This window comes from Halichoerus grypus, chromosome 10 (assembly GCF_964656455.1).
Source record: "Halichoerus grypus chromosome 10, mHalGry1.hap1.1, whole genome shotgun sequence".
Lineage (NCBI taxonomy): Eukaryota > Metazoa > Chordata > Mammalia > Carnivora > Phocidae > Halichoerus > Halichoerus grypus.
The window spans coordinates 95,955,831-95,970,647 of record NC_135721.1 but is presented as its reverse complement, the minus strand read 5'-3'; the positions used below and the strand labels follow the sequence as shown (position 1 = coordinate 95,970,647).

The window sequence follows — 14,817 nt, the reverse complement described above, 5'->3', positions numbered from 1 at the left end:
TATCTATAAAGCTGCGAACCCCCAGCCTTGAAAGGAAAAGATGAACACCAGCTGCTATTTTTTGGTTACATAACAAGAAGGCCTGGACAGTGAGAACCCTTTTGCTGGATTGGTTCCGTTGATGCTTTGTTCCTGAAGTCAGGGACTACCTTGCCAGGAAGGGACTGCCTTTTAAAGTCTTTTTGATGTTGGTCAATGCCCCTGGCTACAGAACCCCATGAGTTCAACACTGAAGGTGTCAGAGTGGCCCTGTGGTCTCCAAACACCTGGTCTCTAATTCAGGCTCTAGATCAGGGGATCATGAGGACCTTGAAGGCTCATCACACACGGGACTGTATGTTTGAAAGCATTGTCTGTGCTCTGGAAGAGAACCCCAATAGAACATCAAGAAGGTCTGGAAGGATTACTCCATTGAAGATGACACTGTTATTATAGAAAATGCTGTGAAAGCCATCAAGCCTGAAATAATAAATCCCTGCTGGAGAAAACTGTGTCCAGATGTTGTGCATGACTTCACAGCATGTACAACAGAGCCAGTCACGGGAATCATGAAGAAGATTGTGGATATGGTTTTAAAAAAAAAAAGGTGAGTTGAGGGGGTGAAGGGTTTCATGATACGGATCTTGGAGAAATTCAAGAGCTAATGGGCACCACAGAGGAATTACCAGAAGACGCCTTGAGGGAGATGAGTGTCAGGCGATGGGCAGGAAGACCTAGAAGCAGCAGTGGCAGAAAACAAACTGTGTTAATCTGGCAGAAGGGTTCCAGGCATTCCTGACTGCTTTCGGCTTCTTTTATGAGATGGACACTGAAACTAAAGCAAAGATAGAGGAAGGATTGGTGCCATATAGAAATATTTTTAGACAAAAGAAGAAGCAAAAATGTCAGAAATGATGAGATTTGGTGTTTCCATGGTTACACCGAGTGTGCGTGCCTCTCCTGCCTCCCTTCCACCTCCTGCACCCCCTCTGCTCTGCCACCCCGGGACAGCAAGACCAGCCTCTCTTCTTCCTCCCCCGCCTGCTCTTCGTGAGGACGGCGAGGATGGAGACCTTAGGGATGATCCACTTCTACTTACTGAATAGTAAATAATCATCGTGCTGTACAGTTAGTAAACTGACGGGTTGTGTATGTGTGTGTCCTCGTGTGAAAACCTGCCAGCCGTGCAGCAAGGACTGATGTGTGTCATCCTCATCATCGCCCACGTATTCATCATGTGCAAGACGCATGTGGAAGCAGAGAGCGGAAGGTGAGCGATACTAATATGAAATTGATGACACGTTTGTTCTCTTACTGTCTTATAACCTTGCCTTCAAAGAATTACCATACAGTGTGCCTCTCTGTCTTATAACTGGACAAAGTGCACACTGGCCTATCATCACAGGTAAGTGGTTCTTAAAACAACATTAACAGTATTTACAGTACTGTATTATGAATACGACTGTGATACCGTATGCCAGAAACATTGTATAGTGATTCATTCATTAGCCTATGGGCTAGGCTCCCATAAAGCAATCCTACCGCTGCCTCTTCGTTCTCAACGCACTTAGTATTACACCTGTAAATAAATACGAATTTATTTTTCACACTCTCTTTTCATTTTTGGTGTCTGCAGTTAGTGATGTGGATAACGTGTACAGTGACAGTGTTTTGTGTCCTGTAGGACGATGACACAGGTACTGACAGACAATTCATCTTGTGAACAGATGAAAGCGTCTGGTGCCGATAGATACAGGACAGGACTGTGAATGTATTTTCTCCTCATGATTTTCTTAATAACATTGTCTTTTCTCTTGCTTACTTTATTGTAAGAACACAGTACATAATATGCGTGGCATACAGAAAATGTGTGGTTTATGTCAGCAGTAAGGCTTTGGTCAGCAGTAAGCTATTAGTAGTTAAGTTTTTGGGGAGTCAGAAGTTCTGTGGATTTTTCACCTGTGTAGGGGTTGGTGTCCCTAACTTCCATGTTGTTCGATAGTCAAAAAAACAAACAAACAAAAACTAGCCAGAGAAGGGACACAGTAGTGGGGGAAGCAAACTCAAGGGCACAGTGTTTTGAAAACAGTAGATGTGTTTTTCCTTTTCCCTGTAAATCAAGGGCACTGCGGCCCTGTCGTCATTATGGCCCTGTTGGGGGGAGGTGAGGAGAAGGTGAATGAGCAGGAATGATGTAGAGAGGATCCCCTGTCCGGCAGGAGGGAAGGTGAAGGAAAGCTTCAGCTTAGGAGAGGCAGTGGGAGAGAGAAGAGGGACAGACGGTGGAGAAGCCCAAGGCCACACGTCGTGTTGTGGCTCCAGGCTAGAGTCCTCGGGCTGCTGGTTAGGTTGATAGGAAAGGTGGAGGCCTGGGGGCCTGTGCTCTGGTCCCTGGTGGGAGTCTGGGCAGGAGACTGCTGTGTAGGACGGCTGTAGGTCTCTGCGAGGCTGCTGCAGCTGAGTAGAAGGGGCAGCAGGACATGGTTAGGCAACAACATGCAGCAGGAGTCAGTAGAGGGTCTCACCTGCCCCATGAGGGGTGTCGAAGAGAGGGGTGTTGGGAGTCCGTTGGGCTGACCGTGGGTCCCGGTGGAAGGAGTGAGGTGAGCCTGGCTCAGAGTCTAAGAGAGCCAGGAGGGTCATGACCTCAGCTCTCGATAGCACTGCTGCTCTCAGACCCTGCAGGTCTCAACCACCATCTCCATGTGGCTCCCAGGGTGGGGTGTGAGGGGTCTGTAGTGCTAGTAAGGGCAGGAATGAGGTCAGGTCAGGCAGGGGCAGGGGCTCTGGCCCCTGAGCTATCAAGTGCTGCTCAGTGGTGTCTCTGGGGCTCAGCACCAGGTGCGGAATCACACCAGCCACCCAGGCACAGAGACCATTTGAGGACTCAGATGTTCTGACACCCAGGTGAGCAGAATTACTAGGGGTTCAAGGTTGCCCCTGCTGCTACTCAGCGGGATGGAGTCCCATGAGGACATTTGGATGGGCCCATGAAAATGCAGAAGCCACATTTTCTTTGCATATTTATGGAGCACTGTCTGACTTTTTGACTGAGTGCGTGAGGCAAACCATTTACTTATTGGCAGTTGAAGGTGGGTGTGCAGTTGGAATTCTAACCAGAGATGGCAGCGGAGGCCCGGTGGCTGGTGCTGACATCCCGGCATGGACAGACGTGAGGGGTCCTCTGAGAGCCCACTGCTGCAGCCAGCCAAGGGCCAGGGAGGAGCTGGATTCCCCCCCACCTCTGGAATTATAGACATGTTCTCAGATTTGAAGACCCTAAAGGAGGCCAGGAGTAAATGACAGCTGGTCCTCCAATTATGTATTTGGGTTTTTTGTTGCCCATGGGCTTTTGTTGTCCCATCTGCTGAAATTTGTCATCCCAGTAGACCCACGAAATCACCACCAAATATTCAGATATCTCTAAGAGCTGAAATCGGTAGTGACAGAAGGTGACCTTGGCATTGACTGTGCTGCACAGAAAAGCAACAGCCCCGCCCCGGCCTCAGTGAGGGGAGCTGCAATTTTCATTTGCTTTTCTTTACCAACAGAAAGAGCCCTAGGGAGCCTCACAGGACCTAAGGGAGCAGCTTTGAGTTTCCAAGGCATGAGAGAGAAAGAAAAGGCAAAAGAAAATGGAGTGAGAGACTGCATGAGCTCGGGCATAGTTTTCTTTGAAAGTGAGTCAGAAACCTTCAGAGGACACTCCCAGGGTGCTGACATTTCTCTATCACATTGCAGATGTTTCTTATTTTATCATCTGGACATGGAAGTGCTAAAATGCACTTCTGTTTTTGTACTTGGTCTCATTCCTTCAGGCTCACTCACCTTGCTGGGAGGGTTCAAGGTTTCCTATGAGGCTGCAACTTCCTTTTCCTCCCTTTCTGGCCATAGCCAAAGGCGCATGGCAGCCTCTCACGAGGACCGCATGCTCTCTGCCTTTGATTGCAAGGTCAAGTATGGCCTCTTTTGAGTATTTACTTCGCTGCCATCATTAGGGTGTGAGAGGAGTATGCTCCTGAGCAGCACCCCACATTTCTGTCCTTAAATGTCAACACACTTGAAACCAAGCAAGGAAAGTGTTTTGGAAGCTGCCATCTGTTTGCTTTTTCAACTTGACCTTTGTCTGAATAATAAGATGTATCTGGCTGAGCACATTTCTTCCTAATGAGCTAGAGCAGTTATGTGTGTGTATTCAAGGATAGTCATGTTTTCACTCTTTTTTTGTTTTTTTTGTTTTTTTCCCCTGTAGAAAATAGAATCTCTTTTCATTTCCACAGCTTTCATTTTGCTTCCCTATGTCAACATTCATTCCCAGTTCAGGTGCTGGTGCTTCATGTATAAAACTATGCCTCTGAGGTGCTGTTTTTATTTTTTTAAACTTAAAATTTTTTTAGTGGTTGCCCTAGATGTTGCAATACACATTTTATTTTTTTTATTTTTTATTTTTTTAAAGATTTTATTTATTTATTTGACAGAGAGAGAGCACAAGTAGGCAGAGCGGCAGGCAGACGGAGAGGGAGAAGCAGGCTTCCCGCCGAGCAGGGAGCCCGATGCGGGGCTCGATCCCAGGACCCTGGGATCATGACCTGAGCTGAAGGCAGACGCTTAACGACTGAGCCACCCAGGCGCCCGCAATACACATTTTAAAAAAAGATTTATTTATTTTTTTCAGAGAGAGAGCTTGCGAGCAAGTGGGGGGAGGGGCAGAGGGAGAGAGAGAATTCTCAAGCAGACTCCCTGCTGAGCACAGAGCCCAATGTGGGGTTTGAACTCATGACCCTGAGATCAAGACCTGAGCTGAGATCAAGAGTTGGATGCTTAACAGACTGAGCCACCCAGGCACCCTGCAAATCCAAGTTTCTGACCTATATCATGTTTCTTCTGCCTGAAAAACTTCTCTTAATATTTCTTGAAATGCAGATCTAAGGAAGTCTATTTCCCGCACTTTTGGAGGATAATTTCAGTGGCACAGAATTTTGGTTGGTTTTTTTCTTTCAGTAGTTTAAATATTTTATTGCACTCTCTTCTTGCTTGCATAGTTTCTTCTGAGAAGCCCTTTGCGGTTTTCATACTTGTTCCGCTGTGGGTAAGGTGGGTTCACAGCTGTCCCCCATTGTACCCTTCCTCCTGTCCTCCCCTCCCCTTCAGCTTCTTTCAAGATTTTGTTTTTTTGCAGTTTGGAACATTCTTGGCCATTGTTACTACTTCAAATACTTCTGCTCTGTTATCTCTCTCTTCCTGGTATTCCAATTATGTGTATGTTACACCTTTTGCAATTGCCCCACATCCCTTTTCCCTCCATTCTTTTCTCTCTTTGCATTTCAGTTTGGAAGTTTGTAATAACCAGTTTTCAAGCCCACTGATTCTTTGGCTGTGTTCAGTCTACTGATGAGCCCATCAAAGGCATTCTTTCTTTCTGTTACGGTGTTTTTATTTCTAGCATTTCCTTTTGATTCTTTCTTGGAGTTTCCATCTCTCTGCTGTATTACCCATCTGTTCTTACATATTGTCTACTTTACCCATTAGAGCCCTTAACATATTAATCACATTTATTTTCCCTTGTCTGATAATTCCAACATCTGTATCACATCTTGAGTTTCACTCTGATGACTGCTTTGGGTCTTCTGAGCTTCTTGAACCTGTAAATGTTTGTCTTTTGATACATTTGGGAAATTTTAAGCAGTATTTCTTCAAAAATTATTTTCTGCCCCATTCTCTCTTCTAACCTGGAGGAGGTTACTGTTCCCAAACCTTAATGTTCTGGGTTTTGTTATTATACAGGAGGCTGATACAGAGTAGGTACATTATGTTACTTTGCCAGCAGTAGGGTTGGATTTCCAAGCACCTAGGCTTCTACCTCAGTTTCATTTATTATAAAATAAATTGGCAAGAAGCTGGCCATAGTTAGTGATTCTCCTTATTGCTGAAGCATTGAGCTAAGCTTACAGATAACCTAGAAGTATGCCATTTAATACAGTAGGTGCTACCTGTGTGTGGATATTTAAGCATAAATTAATTAAAATTAAACAAAATTTAAAATTCATTTCCTTAGTCACAGTAGCCACATTTGGCTAGTGGTTGTCATATTGGATGGTGCTGACGCAGAACAAGCCTGTCATTGCAGAAAGTTCAGTTGGACAAAAAAAGTTCAGTTCTGTAAGACTGGCTTGATTAAATACGTACAAATATACGTGAGCAATAGATAGCGTAGAAGTTAAGCCAAAAATAAAAATTAATCGCTGTTGGAGTTTCTTCCTTTAGCACACCACACCAAGCTTTCCTGTCTCTCTCCTCCCTCCCTCCCTCCCTTCCTTCCTTCCTTCCTTCCCTCCCTCCCTCCCTCTTTTCTCTTTTCTCATTCTCTTCTCTTTTTAAGTAGGCTCCACGCTGGGGCTTGAACTCACAATCCTGAGATCGAGACCTGAGCTGAAATCAAGACTCAGATGCTTAACCGACTGAGCCACCCAGGTGCCTAAAATTTTCTGTCTTAATCAGGAAATTGAATCACTGTCCCCATGTTCTCATCACCAAGTCAGGCCCATCTGCCCTTGTGTAAAGGCATAGAGTCTTCACTTGACAGTTCAGTTCACTGGAATCTCTACAAATGCTAAGTCAGGGAGAATCCTTCTCTGATAACATGGACTTCTCAGACACTCATGTTTTCTCATAGAACAGCCTTTCTTTCTAAGTAAGTGAATTCAGATTAGATTCCTAGCTGTGGCCTGAAATAAATACATAAAAGCTGGGTTCTTTTGACAGTGGTTTGGAGAGCAGGTCTGTGGTCTGTGTATCTTAACTCAAGCACTTACATCTTGTGGTTGCTCGAATGGCCTGAAGCCAGAAGCAGATCAGCTGGAAGTCAGCATCTTTGAGAGACTCAAACAGGCTGTTGAGTTATTCCTTTCTTCTGGTGCTGGACTATTCCCTCCTGCCCCTGATATTTGCAGGCAATAAAAGGGAACCACTCCAGAAACTTCTTTCGATAAGGCTATGAAATTGTGGTGCTATGTTATCTCGGGCACTTACTGCTGCCTGTCAGGTGCGTCCAGGCTGCATGTCATGTCCATCCTCAGATGGCTCACCTGACTCGCAGCGACATCAGAAAAAGACGCTTGGAAGTAGATGCCATCCTCTCAATAGCCCTCACAGGAAGCCACATTACCCTTCCTCCAGGGTTTCTAAATTTTGACACCCTTTTGTGCAGTATCCTGTGTTTGTCCGCTTGCACGTGACATCTGCTCAGTGCTTGTGACCTGGCAGGTGGACCTCACAGATAGCTCCCTCTCGCCTTTCCTGCTTTAGGCCGTGTGAGTGTTATGATCTCCAGCCACACCCACCTGACAGCCAGCATCCTGGCCCCTAGGTTTTTCCACGGTTATGTTTAAGAAAATGAGAAGGCACGTTTGTTACACGTGAGGTTGGAAATAAAAAGCAGCATCTACTGAGGGCAGTGGCTTTCAGGTGGAACAGTGTTTACTGTTGGCCACAAGGCTCTTGCATGCAGTTTGGGAGCTCATCACTCATGTTATTTTTCTTTTTCTTTTTTTTTTTATTATTATGTTAATCACCATACATTACATCATTAGTTTTTGATGTAGTGTTCCATGATTCATTGTTTGCATATACTCATGTTATTACTGTTGATATTATGATGAGGTGTGCCTACTGCATATCCCAGTATTAGAACAGTTAATTCTGAAGGAATTCTTAGTTTAAACCCTTCAGGTTAAGTGCTTTATGAAGTCCCTAGGCCTGAGTGGTTTACTGTAAACTCTGAGAACTCCTGGGATGAAAACTCTCAGGATCCCTTCTAGTTCTGTAATTCTCTGGTAGGGAATTGGAATTTCTAAATTGTCTTTCTCATAAAATTTCTTTTGACAGCTATTTTGTATTACAGAATTAATGCTCATTCATCACAGAAATTTGTTTAAAATGTCAAAATGCTCAAAGAAAATAAAAGTCACCTGCCATTTCATCGAGGATAATCATTAACATAATGCTTTTGTAACATTTTCTCTAATCAGATAATTCTATATCTCTTTCTCTAATTTTACATAGTTAAAGACAGACTGTGTATATAATGTCACTGCTTTTATCATCTAATGGAATATTGTGAACATTTTCCAGGTCATTTATTCTTCTTCAGCAAACCTTATCATTTCCATCTGCACATCAAACATTGGAAGCATCAATTTATTATCTCAAAGCTTTGAAACATGTAGAATATTTATTTGAAGTAAATGTAAAAGAGTAATATATTACAGCAGGATCCCAAAGCTCATTTTAAGTTCAAAAACAAAGGTTTTAATCTGCACCAAGAAAATGAAGTTCCCCAAAGGTCAATGTGAGATCCAGTTTCAGGATTTTAGTTATTAATATTGCAGATGAGGAAAGAGGCATTAATACAGCCCAGGTGCCTAGATTTGGGTTAATATCATGATTAAAATACAAGAGCATATGGATTGCTTTTCCTGACTTAAAAATGGAAGTAATATGGTCCCCAGGAATTATGTTGTAGAATCCCTATTGCTTTGTGGTCTTTGAGATCTCTCTTAAGAAGCAGTACAGGACTGTGACTGGTGGGTTTTAGAGCATGAGGGTAGGCCTTGGGGAAAATTTCAGTCCCTTGTGTGGGTCCGTATAGGACTGGAGAACATAGCTGTAGTTATAATTAGCCTTTCTAGTGTGGGCCCACGGACCTCCATATCAAGCTGGGTGCAGGAATGGAAGGCTGTTAATTCTGTTGAGACATCTGCTCATAATACAACCCTTTTCTAAAAATGCGACCCGTGCTGGGTGCATCCAGAAGCATATTCACAGATGTGGTATCACTTTGCAGCCTACTATTATCAGAATCTTTTGCTTTTACTGAAGTTCACCCAATTAGAATTTAGATCTGAGGGAATAGAAACTGCTGTATTAAGTTTGGGGTTTAGTTAAATCCTTGGATGTCAATTGCCTGCCTCACAAATCTTGGCAAGACTAGCTGGTTTTTCTTGTAGCCTCAGAATTACAGAGGGAAACTTGAGACACTTGGAGATTTTATACTGAAGAACCTACCATCCTTTGAGCAGTATTAAAAATACCTCAGAAGCAAGTGTTTAGTTTATTCCCTGTTCCTGTGCTTTATTTAAGTTCCCCTCTGCCTCCCTCTTGATTGAAAGGATTTGGAAATGAGACTTTTATATCTTTTTTCAAGGAATTTGTCCATTTCATCTGTGTTGTCTAATTTGTGGGAATAAAGTTGTTTGTGACATATCCTTTTTTATCCTTTTAATGTCTATAAAACATACTGATGTTGCCTCTTTGATTCCTGATATTCATAACTTATGTCTTCTTTTTTCTTGGTAAGTCCAGCAAGAGGTTTATCAAGTATATTGGTCTTTCCATTTATTTTTTGCTTTTGTTTGAAATTTCATTAGTTTCTGCTCTAGTCTTTTTTTTTTTTCTTCTTCTGCTTGCTTTGGGTTTTATTCTGCTTTTATTCTTTTAGTTTCTTAATGTGGAAACTCAGATTATTGATGTGATAGCTTTTTTTTCCCTAATATAAGCTTTGAATGCTATGAATTTCCCTCTACATACTGCCTTAGGTGCATATCACAGATGGTGATATGTTGCCTTTTCATTTACATTCACTTTAAAATATTTTCTCATTTCTCTTTGATCCAAAGGCCATTAAGAAGTGAGTTAATTCCCAGATATCTAGTGTCTCTTTGAGCTCTAAGAATGAGGTTCTAATAAATTGGAGACTTGGGTGAGAAGGTGTTTGGATTTATACATGACAACATGGCAGATTGTTCATAGTAAAGTGAAATACTGTCATGCTGTTGTCACTGTCTGAACTGAAAGGGTATCTTCAGCTGTTTCTTTAGGCTTGGTTATATTTTTAAAATAAGATTTGAAGGCATATTTTGGGACCTTCTCCTGTAATGTGTCTTATCTTTGTTCTTTGTAGTGCATTATCATTGGGCAGAACTGGATCCTGAAAAATTCATGAAAGATGCTGAGTACCTATACTGCTTTAAGAATTTGGAACTGAATCATGAAAAGGAAGACAGAAATAAGAAACTGGGACCCCGAGTAGCCCTGCAGAAACAAAGCAGAACAAAACAACACCACCAAAGGAACGAAACCGTTTTCTGTTGTTGCTGTGGTCTAATAGCAAAAGTGGGTGCTGGCAGTGCAGGGGCCTGCACCCCATGCACATGGCAGCAGGGCATACACCCGTGCTTCCCCCATGCAAAGACTGCTGGTTCCTGTGATTTCTTGGCTTGCTTTTGAAACAGGTTGGCCCAACAGCATTTGTCACCGAGTCCTCCCTTCACATGTGTCCATGATGGGTCTCAACTGCATTCACACTGTCCATGTTCTTCCCAACACTGGCTAAGCCAGGGCCCGGGTTAAGGTGTAAAGAGAACAAACATCGGTGATAATGTATTGTGTAAGACCTTTGCATCTTGTAAATTTTCTCATTTTTCTAAAAAGAAATAATAAAATCCTAAACCCCAACAAACCACTTTATTATTAAACAAATCCTGCTGTGTTTCTGCTTAATGATTTTGTCTATAGAAATACAATGTGTCTGACCCCACTCTGTGTATAATCTATACTTCTTTTCAAATAACCCTCTTGCAAGAGGCCTTCCCTCAGTGGCCTACACAGATCTCTGATTCAGTGGTGAGAGCCTATCACTGGTAATTTATAGTTGATGACATTTTACTTGGACATGAGATGGCAGGAAAGGGGAGTATACATGGGAAGGTAATCCAATTTTGGAATGGCCCAATGATCGAGACCGAGTGTGGCTGCCATCCCTGATTTATTTACCTTTGGGAGGTTCAAAAAAGGTCTCAGCATGTTGGACCATACAGACGCCCCTTTTCCAGGAGCTGAATGGTTGTCCATATATCCAACCAATATCTTCACAGTTATGTGAAGAAGGAACCACATTCTGCCAAAGAGTTTCTCAGTTAATTTTAATCTATTAGTGGCACAACCATAGTGGTCATTTTTAGACATTGTATGATGTTAGTAGTTACATATGTGTTACCATATCTAATATATACTTCTATAACATCTATAATATTTTAATGCTTATACAAACAGAACTATCCTCTCTTGGAATACTTCTTGCCTAACTATAAAGGAGACATCTTTATTTGGCATCTTTATAATGCTGAAACTCTTATCTGTGACCTTTATAATAACTTCTGAGTCTGTCTCATCTGACCCAGTTGTCTACTTCAAATAAAAACATAGAAAATATGAGAAAAAGAAAAAAGGCTCAAATTATACCTCCAATGTAAATTCAAGTACTTGGAACATGGAATTGGAAAGGGGTTTGCCAGACAGCCTTTCTCTGAACCAATACAGATGGTTTGGGATAATCCATGATAGCATGAACCTCTGGATTTGAAATCATTACATTCCAGATGCAAATCCCCAGTCAGCTTCCCCAGCTGTATGGGCAGCGAGGTCCAAGAGGCTCTCCTGTTTGAATTATCTGTGTAGGCTTTTATAGGATGAATTGAAATTCACTGTAAAGTTACTCCATACTACAGTTTTGTAAACTTGGCTGTAGGGTCATGGACTTGCTGAACACATTTGTCAGACATTGCTCTGCCACAACATTTTATCGCCACCAATTAATGCTTACTGAACAGCTGCAGCCTGCCCTTGTGCTAATTGGTCACGAGGATGGCATAGAAAGAAGAGCTAATGTGCTTGATATCTGCATAGTGGTAAAATGATAAAGACCCTCATAGCCCACAGTCCAGTTCCTGGATCCCATTTTAAAGGGACATAGACAAATTGGGGCATGAGCAGAGTCATGTGGGCAGTTGGCTGAAGGATCTGAAAACCATGAAGGACTGAAGGGGAGAAACAAAACTGAATATTTGAAAGATATGGACAGGACACTTGGGTCAGGAACAAAAGAGGAGCCATGGGTATAAGTTGCATGAACACAGATGCTGGCTTGATACAAGCTAAAGCTTTCCAATGTGATTCAAAAGTGGATGGCAACGTTAGGAGCATTTAGCGTTTGGGCAGAAGTTCTGAGCTTACTTATGTGTGTGGAGAATTTTATTTAATTAGTTTAAAAATCCTTCCTCACGGTTTGCAGTAAACCTGGTAAATGTCAGAATATGGTTGCTACTTTTGTAGCATTGGATTGAAGAAAGCTTTTCCATCATATTGAAGGCCTAGAACTCCTAGAAACAGAAGCAGCAGCATGTACACTAAAGACTGGCTCAACAGGGTCAGATCTAACCACGGGGCAAGGTTGTGAAATAAAAATGAAGGCTCAAGAAGAAACCCCATGACATCCACAGCTGCATCCAAGAGGTAGTTAATTCTGCCTTCTCCTACCCCTTCGCTATCTTATGGAAGATCATTTCTAACCCTTACTGTGGGACTCATGGCTAAAAGTAGATTTGGGGTGCAGTTCCACTTGCAGAGTATAAAACTCGGTCTTTACACCCTCCTAACATCTTCAGCTGCTGCTTGCTGTTTATTTTTAAGCTTGCTCTTTATTGTCCATTAAAACATCGTTGGAATGGGAGAGGAGAATCATCCCATGTATGGCTTCTCTGAGAAGGTTTGGCAGACTGCAGGCCTGTACTTTAAACAGAGCAATGTCCAATAACACTGGGCAACAGGGTCTGTTTCATTTGCCCTTCATGGTTTACTTTATAGGAGACCAAGCACTTGGGAGATACAAAACATAGACCAAAGAAAGGCACCTTCTGGGGCTGGGCATAGCATCACTTCATGGTTGGTGGTCCTTGGGAAGGCATTTTCTCTACCAAGCTGCATCCTGAAGAGCTGGGTGCACGCCTCCAGATAAAGTAGTAGTTTGATTGTAGGGAACAAACGGTTCCACCAACACACCCTTTCCTCTGACATGTCATTTTAGTCACTCCAAAGCCAGAGAGGTGATCTTTTCTGTCAAACTGGTTTGTCAGATTCCCTTCCCTTTTTCAGCCAGGCACTGTCAGAATTCTTAATTTGCAATTCATTACTGATTTGGATCTTTTAGGAGTAGAGTTAACCTCATTTCAGAAGACATGGAATAATATCAAAGGTAGAGCCTCCCGTCGATCATACCCGAGAAGAAGGTGGAAAATCCGGGTTTTGAGGCGAGATTGCCTCTCTCCTTTGCTGCTGATGTCTTTATTCTCTTCTGGGGTTCAGACACTTGTGCATTAACTTTGTAGAGGTCTGGAAACCAAAACCTAATAAATTCCTATCACAAAAGTATTAGTGATGGTATTTTAGATTTGTTAAATTAATTTTTGATAAGATCATTCATATTTGTAGGGGCCCTTAAAATAACTTTGCTTGTTTTTTAATCTTCCCCAAGGGTTAGTGCATGAGAGACTCTGTCATCAAGCAGGAGATGTACTGGGGTGTCTATTGAAGGACATTCAGCAGATGGTCACCCTGCAGCAGGGGGTGGGCTCGGCCCAGGCCCCAGTCTAACGCAGCGGTCTCCTGGAGGGAGCTGAGGTCTGAAGGACGGACGAGGCAGAGTTGGCCAATTGAAAGTGGCATGCCATGGAGGAGGGCAAGCCTTCAGGTGCAGCGCCTCAAGGTGTGAGCGAAGGAAGGGCTCAGACACCTGCCAGCAGGCCGGTGGGGCCGGATTCAGGCAGATGGGGCACATGGAGGGACGTGGACCGACGCAAGTGGGGAGTGAGGAGCAGGGACAGGCCCCGCAGAGGTCTGGTAAGGCGTGATCATGCATTTAGGCTTCATCACGTCTTTCTCCTTCTTCTCCAGCTCGATTTGCTCTAGTTCTGCAGTTTCTCATGTGACCTGGCCTTGAGAGTGACCTGGGGGACTGGGTGCAGCTCTGCTGGTGTGGGGTGACCGAGGCCACTGGACAGTGGTGTGGAGGTCTCAACAGGCCAAGGGGTGGCCCAGACTTGGGGTTGCATCCTGGCTATGCGGAGGAGGTGTCCCATGATCTTGGCACAGTGTGTCTGTTCCTTCAGCTCTTTGAACTTCGTCCTCTTTCTGTACCCCTGGGTTGTAAGGGTTAAGCAAGAGGTGTACACAAGGTACTGGACATGGTGGCTCATGGTGGCATCTGCTCAGGGTGTCAGGCCACATCCCTGTGCTGATGCGGCTCAGTGTGGCCGAAGCTGCTTTTTTTCAGGAGCTGCATCCTAGCTCTCACCTGGCGCTCCCCAGGCCTCCAGGCGACTGAAATCCCAGGTTTACTTCCCTTAGCCACTGTCTGGCTTGTGAAGAACCCAAACGAAGAACTGAATTCTGGTTCTTTTGGGCTAGGCCGTGCTTCTGGACTGTGGAAATATTTCAAGTGGCATGCTGGCTCTTCCTCTCAGCTTTATGCCATCTCCAGACATGTTTTCTGCACCTTTGCCCAAGTCTAGGCTTATCCCGATGCACAGGATAGAGTTGGCACTCCATTAGAAATCTTTCAGGTCCGTAGCTGCCTTCTTTATAGTCTCATTCAACCCCCGTTCCTCCATCCCACATCGCCCTTGCGGAAATCACGCTATACTATTTTCACGGTATTTTGGTGGTTAACCTGATAATCCTGCCAGAAAAAAAATGTTAGTACAGCACAGCATGTTACTTGTGAGCTCGTGCAGGCTTCCAGTGTTTGCTGTGCTCTTTACCACAGGCTTACAGACCATCTGTTTCATCATCAATTCTAGAATGTTTTCAGGAATCCGCATCTCACTGGCCTGTCTGCTGTGTCCAGAATCCATCTCTTAAAACTGGGATTTTTGGCATTTTTGGTTTTCTCTCCCCTCTTTTCAGAAGATTATTTTTCGGAGTTATGAGTAGTCTGTTCTATAATCG

The 14,817-nt window shown here is 43.5% G+C and overlaps 1 protein-coding gene across 2 annotated transcripts in view; it reads left to right on the top strand.

Moving 5' to 3' along the window:
• DTD1 (D-aminoacyl-tRNA deacylase 1) overlaps positions 1 to 10,525 on the top strand; it is a 173,036-nt gene extending 162,511 nt beyond the window's left edge. For both annotated transcript variants that reach the window (XM_078056873.1, XM_078056872.1), the window contains one exon: positions 9,938 to 10,525. In XM_078056873.1, coding sequence (XP_077912999.1) covers positions 9,938 to 9,979 — 42 coding nt within the window. In that variant the 3' untranslated portion in view covers positions 9,980 to 10,525. The remainder of the gene's footprint in view (positions 1 to 9,937) is intronic.
• The last annotated feature ends 4,292 nt before the right edge of the window (positions 10,526 to 14,817 follow it).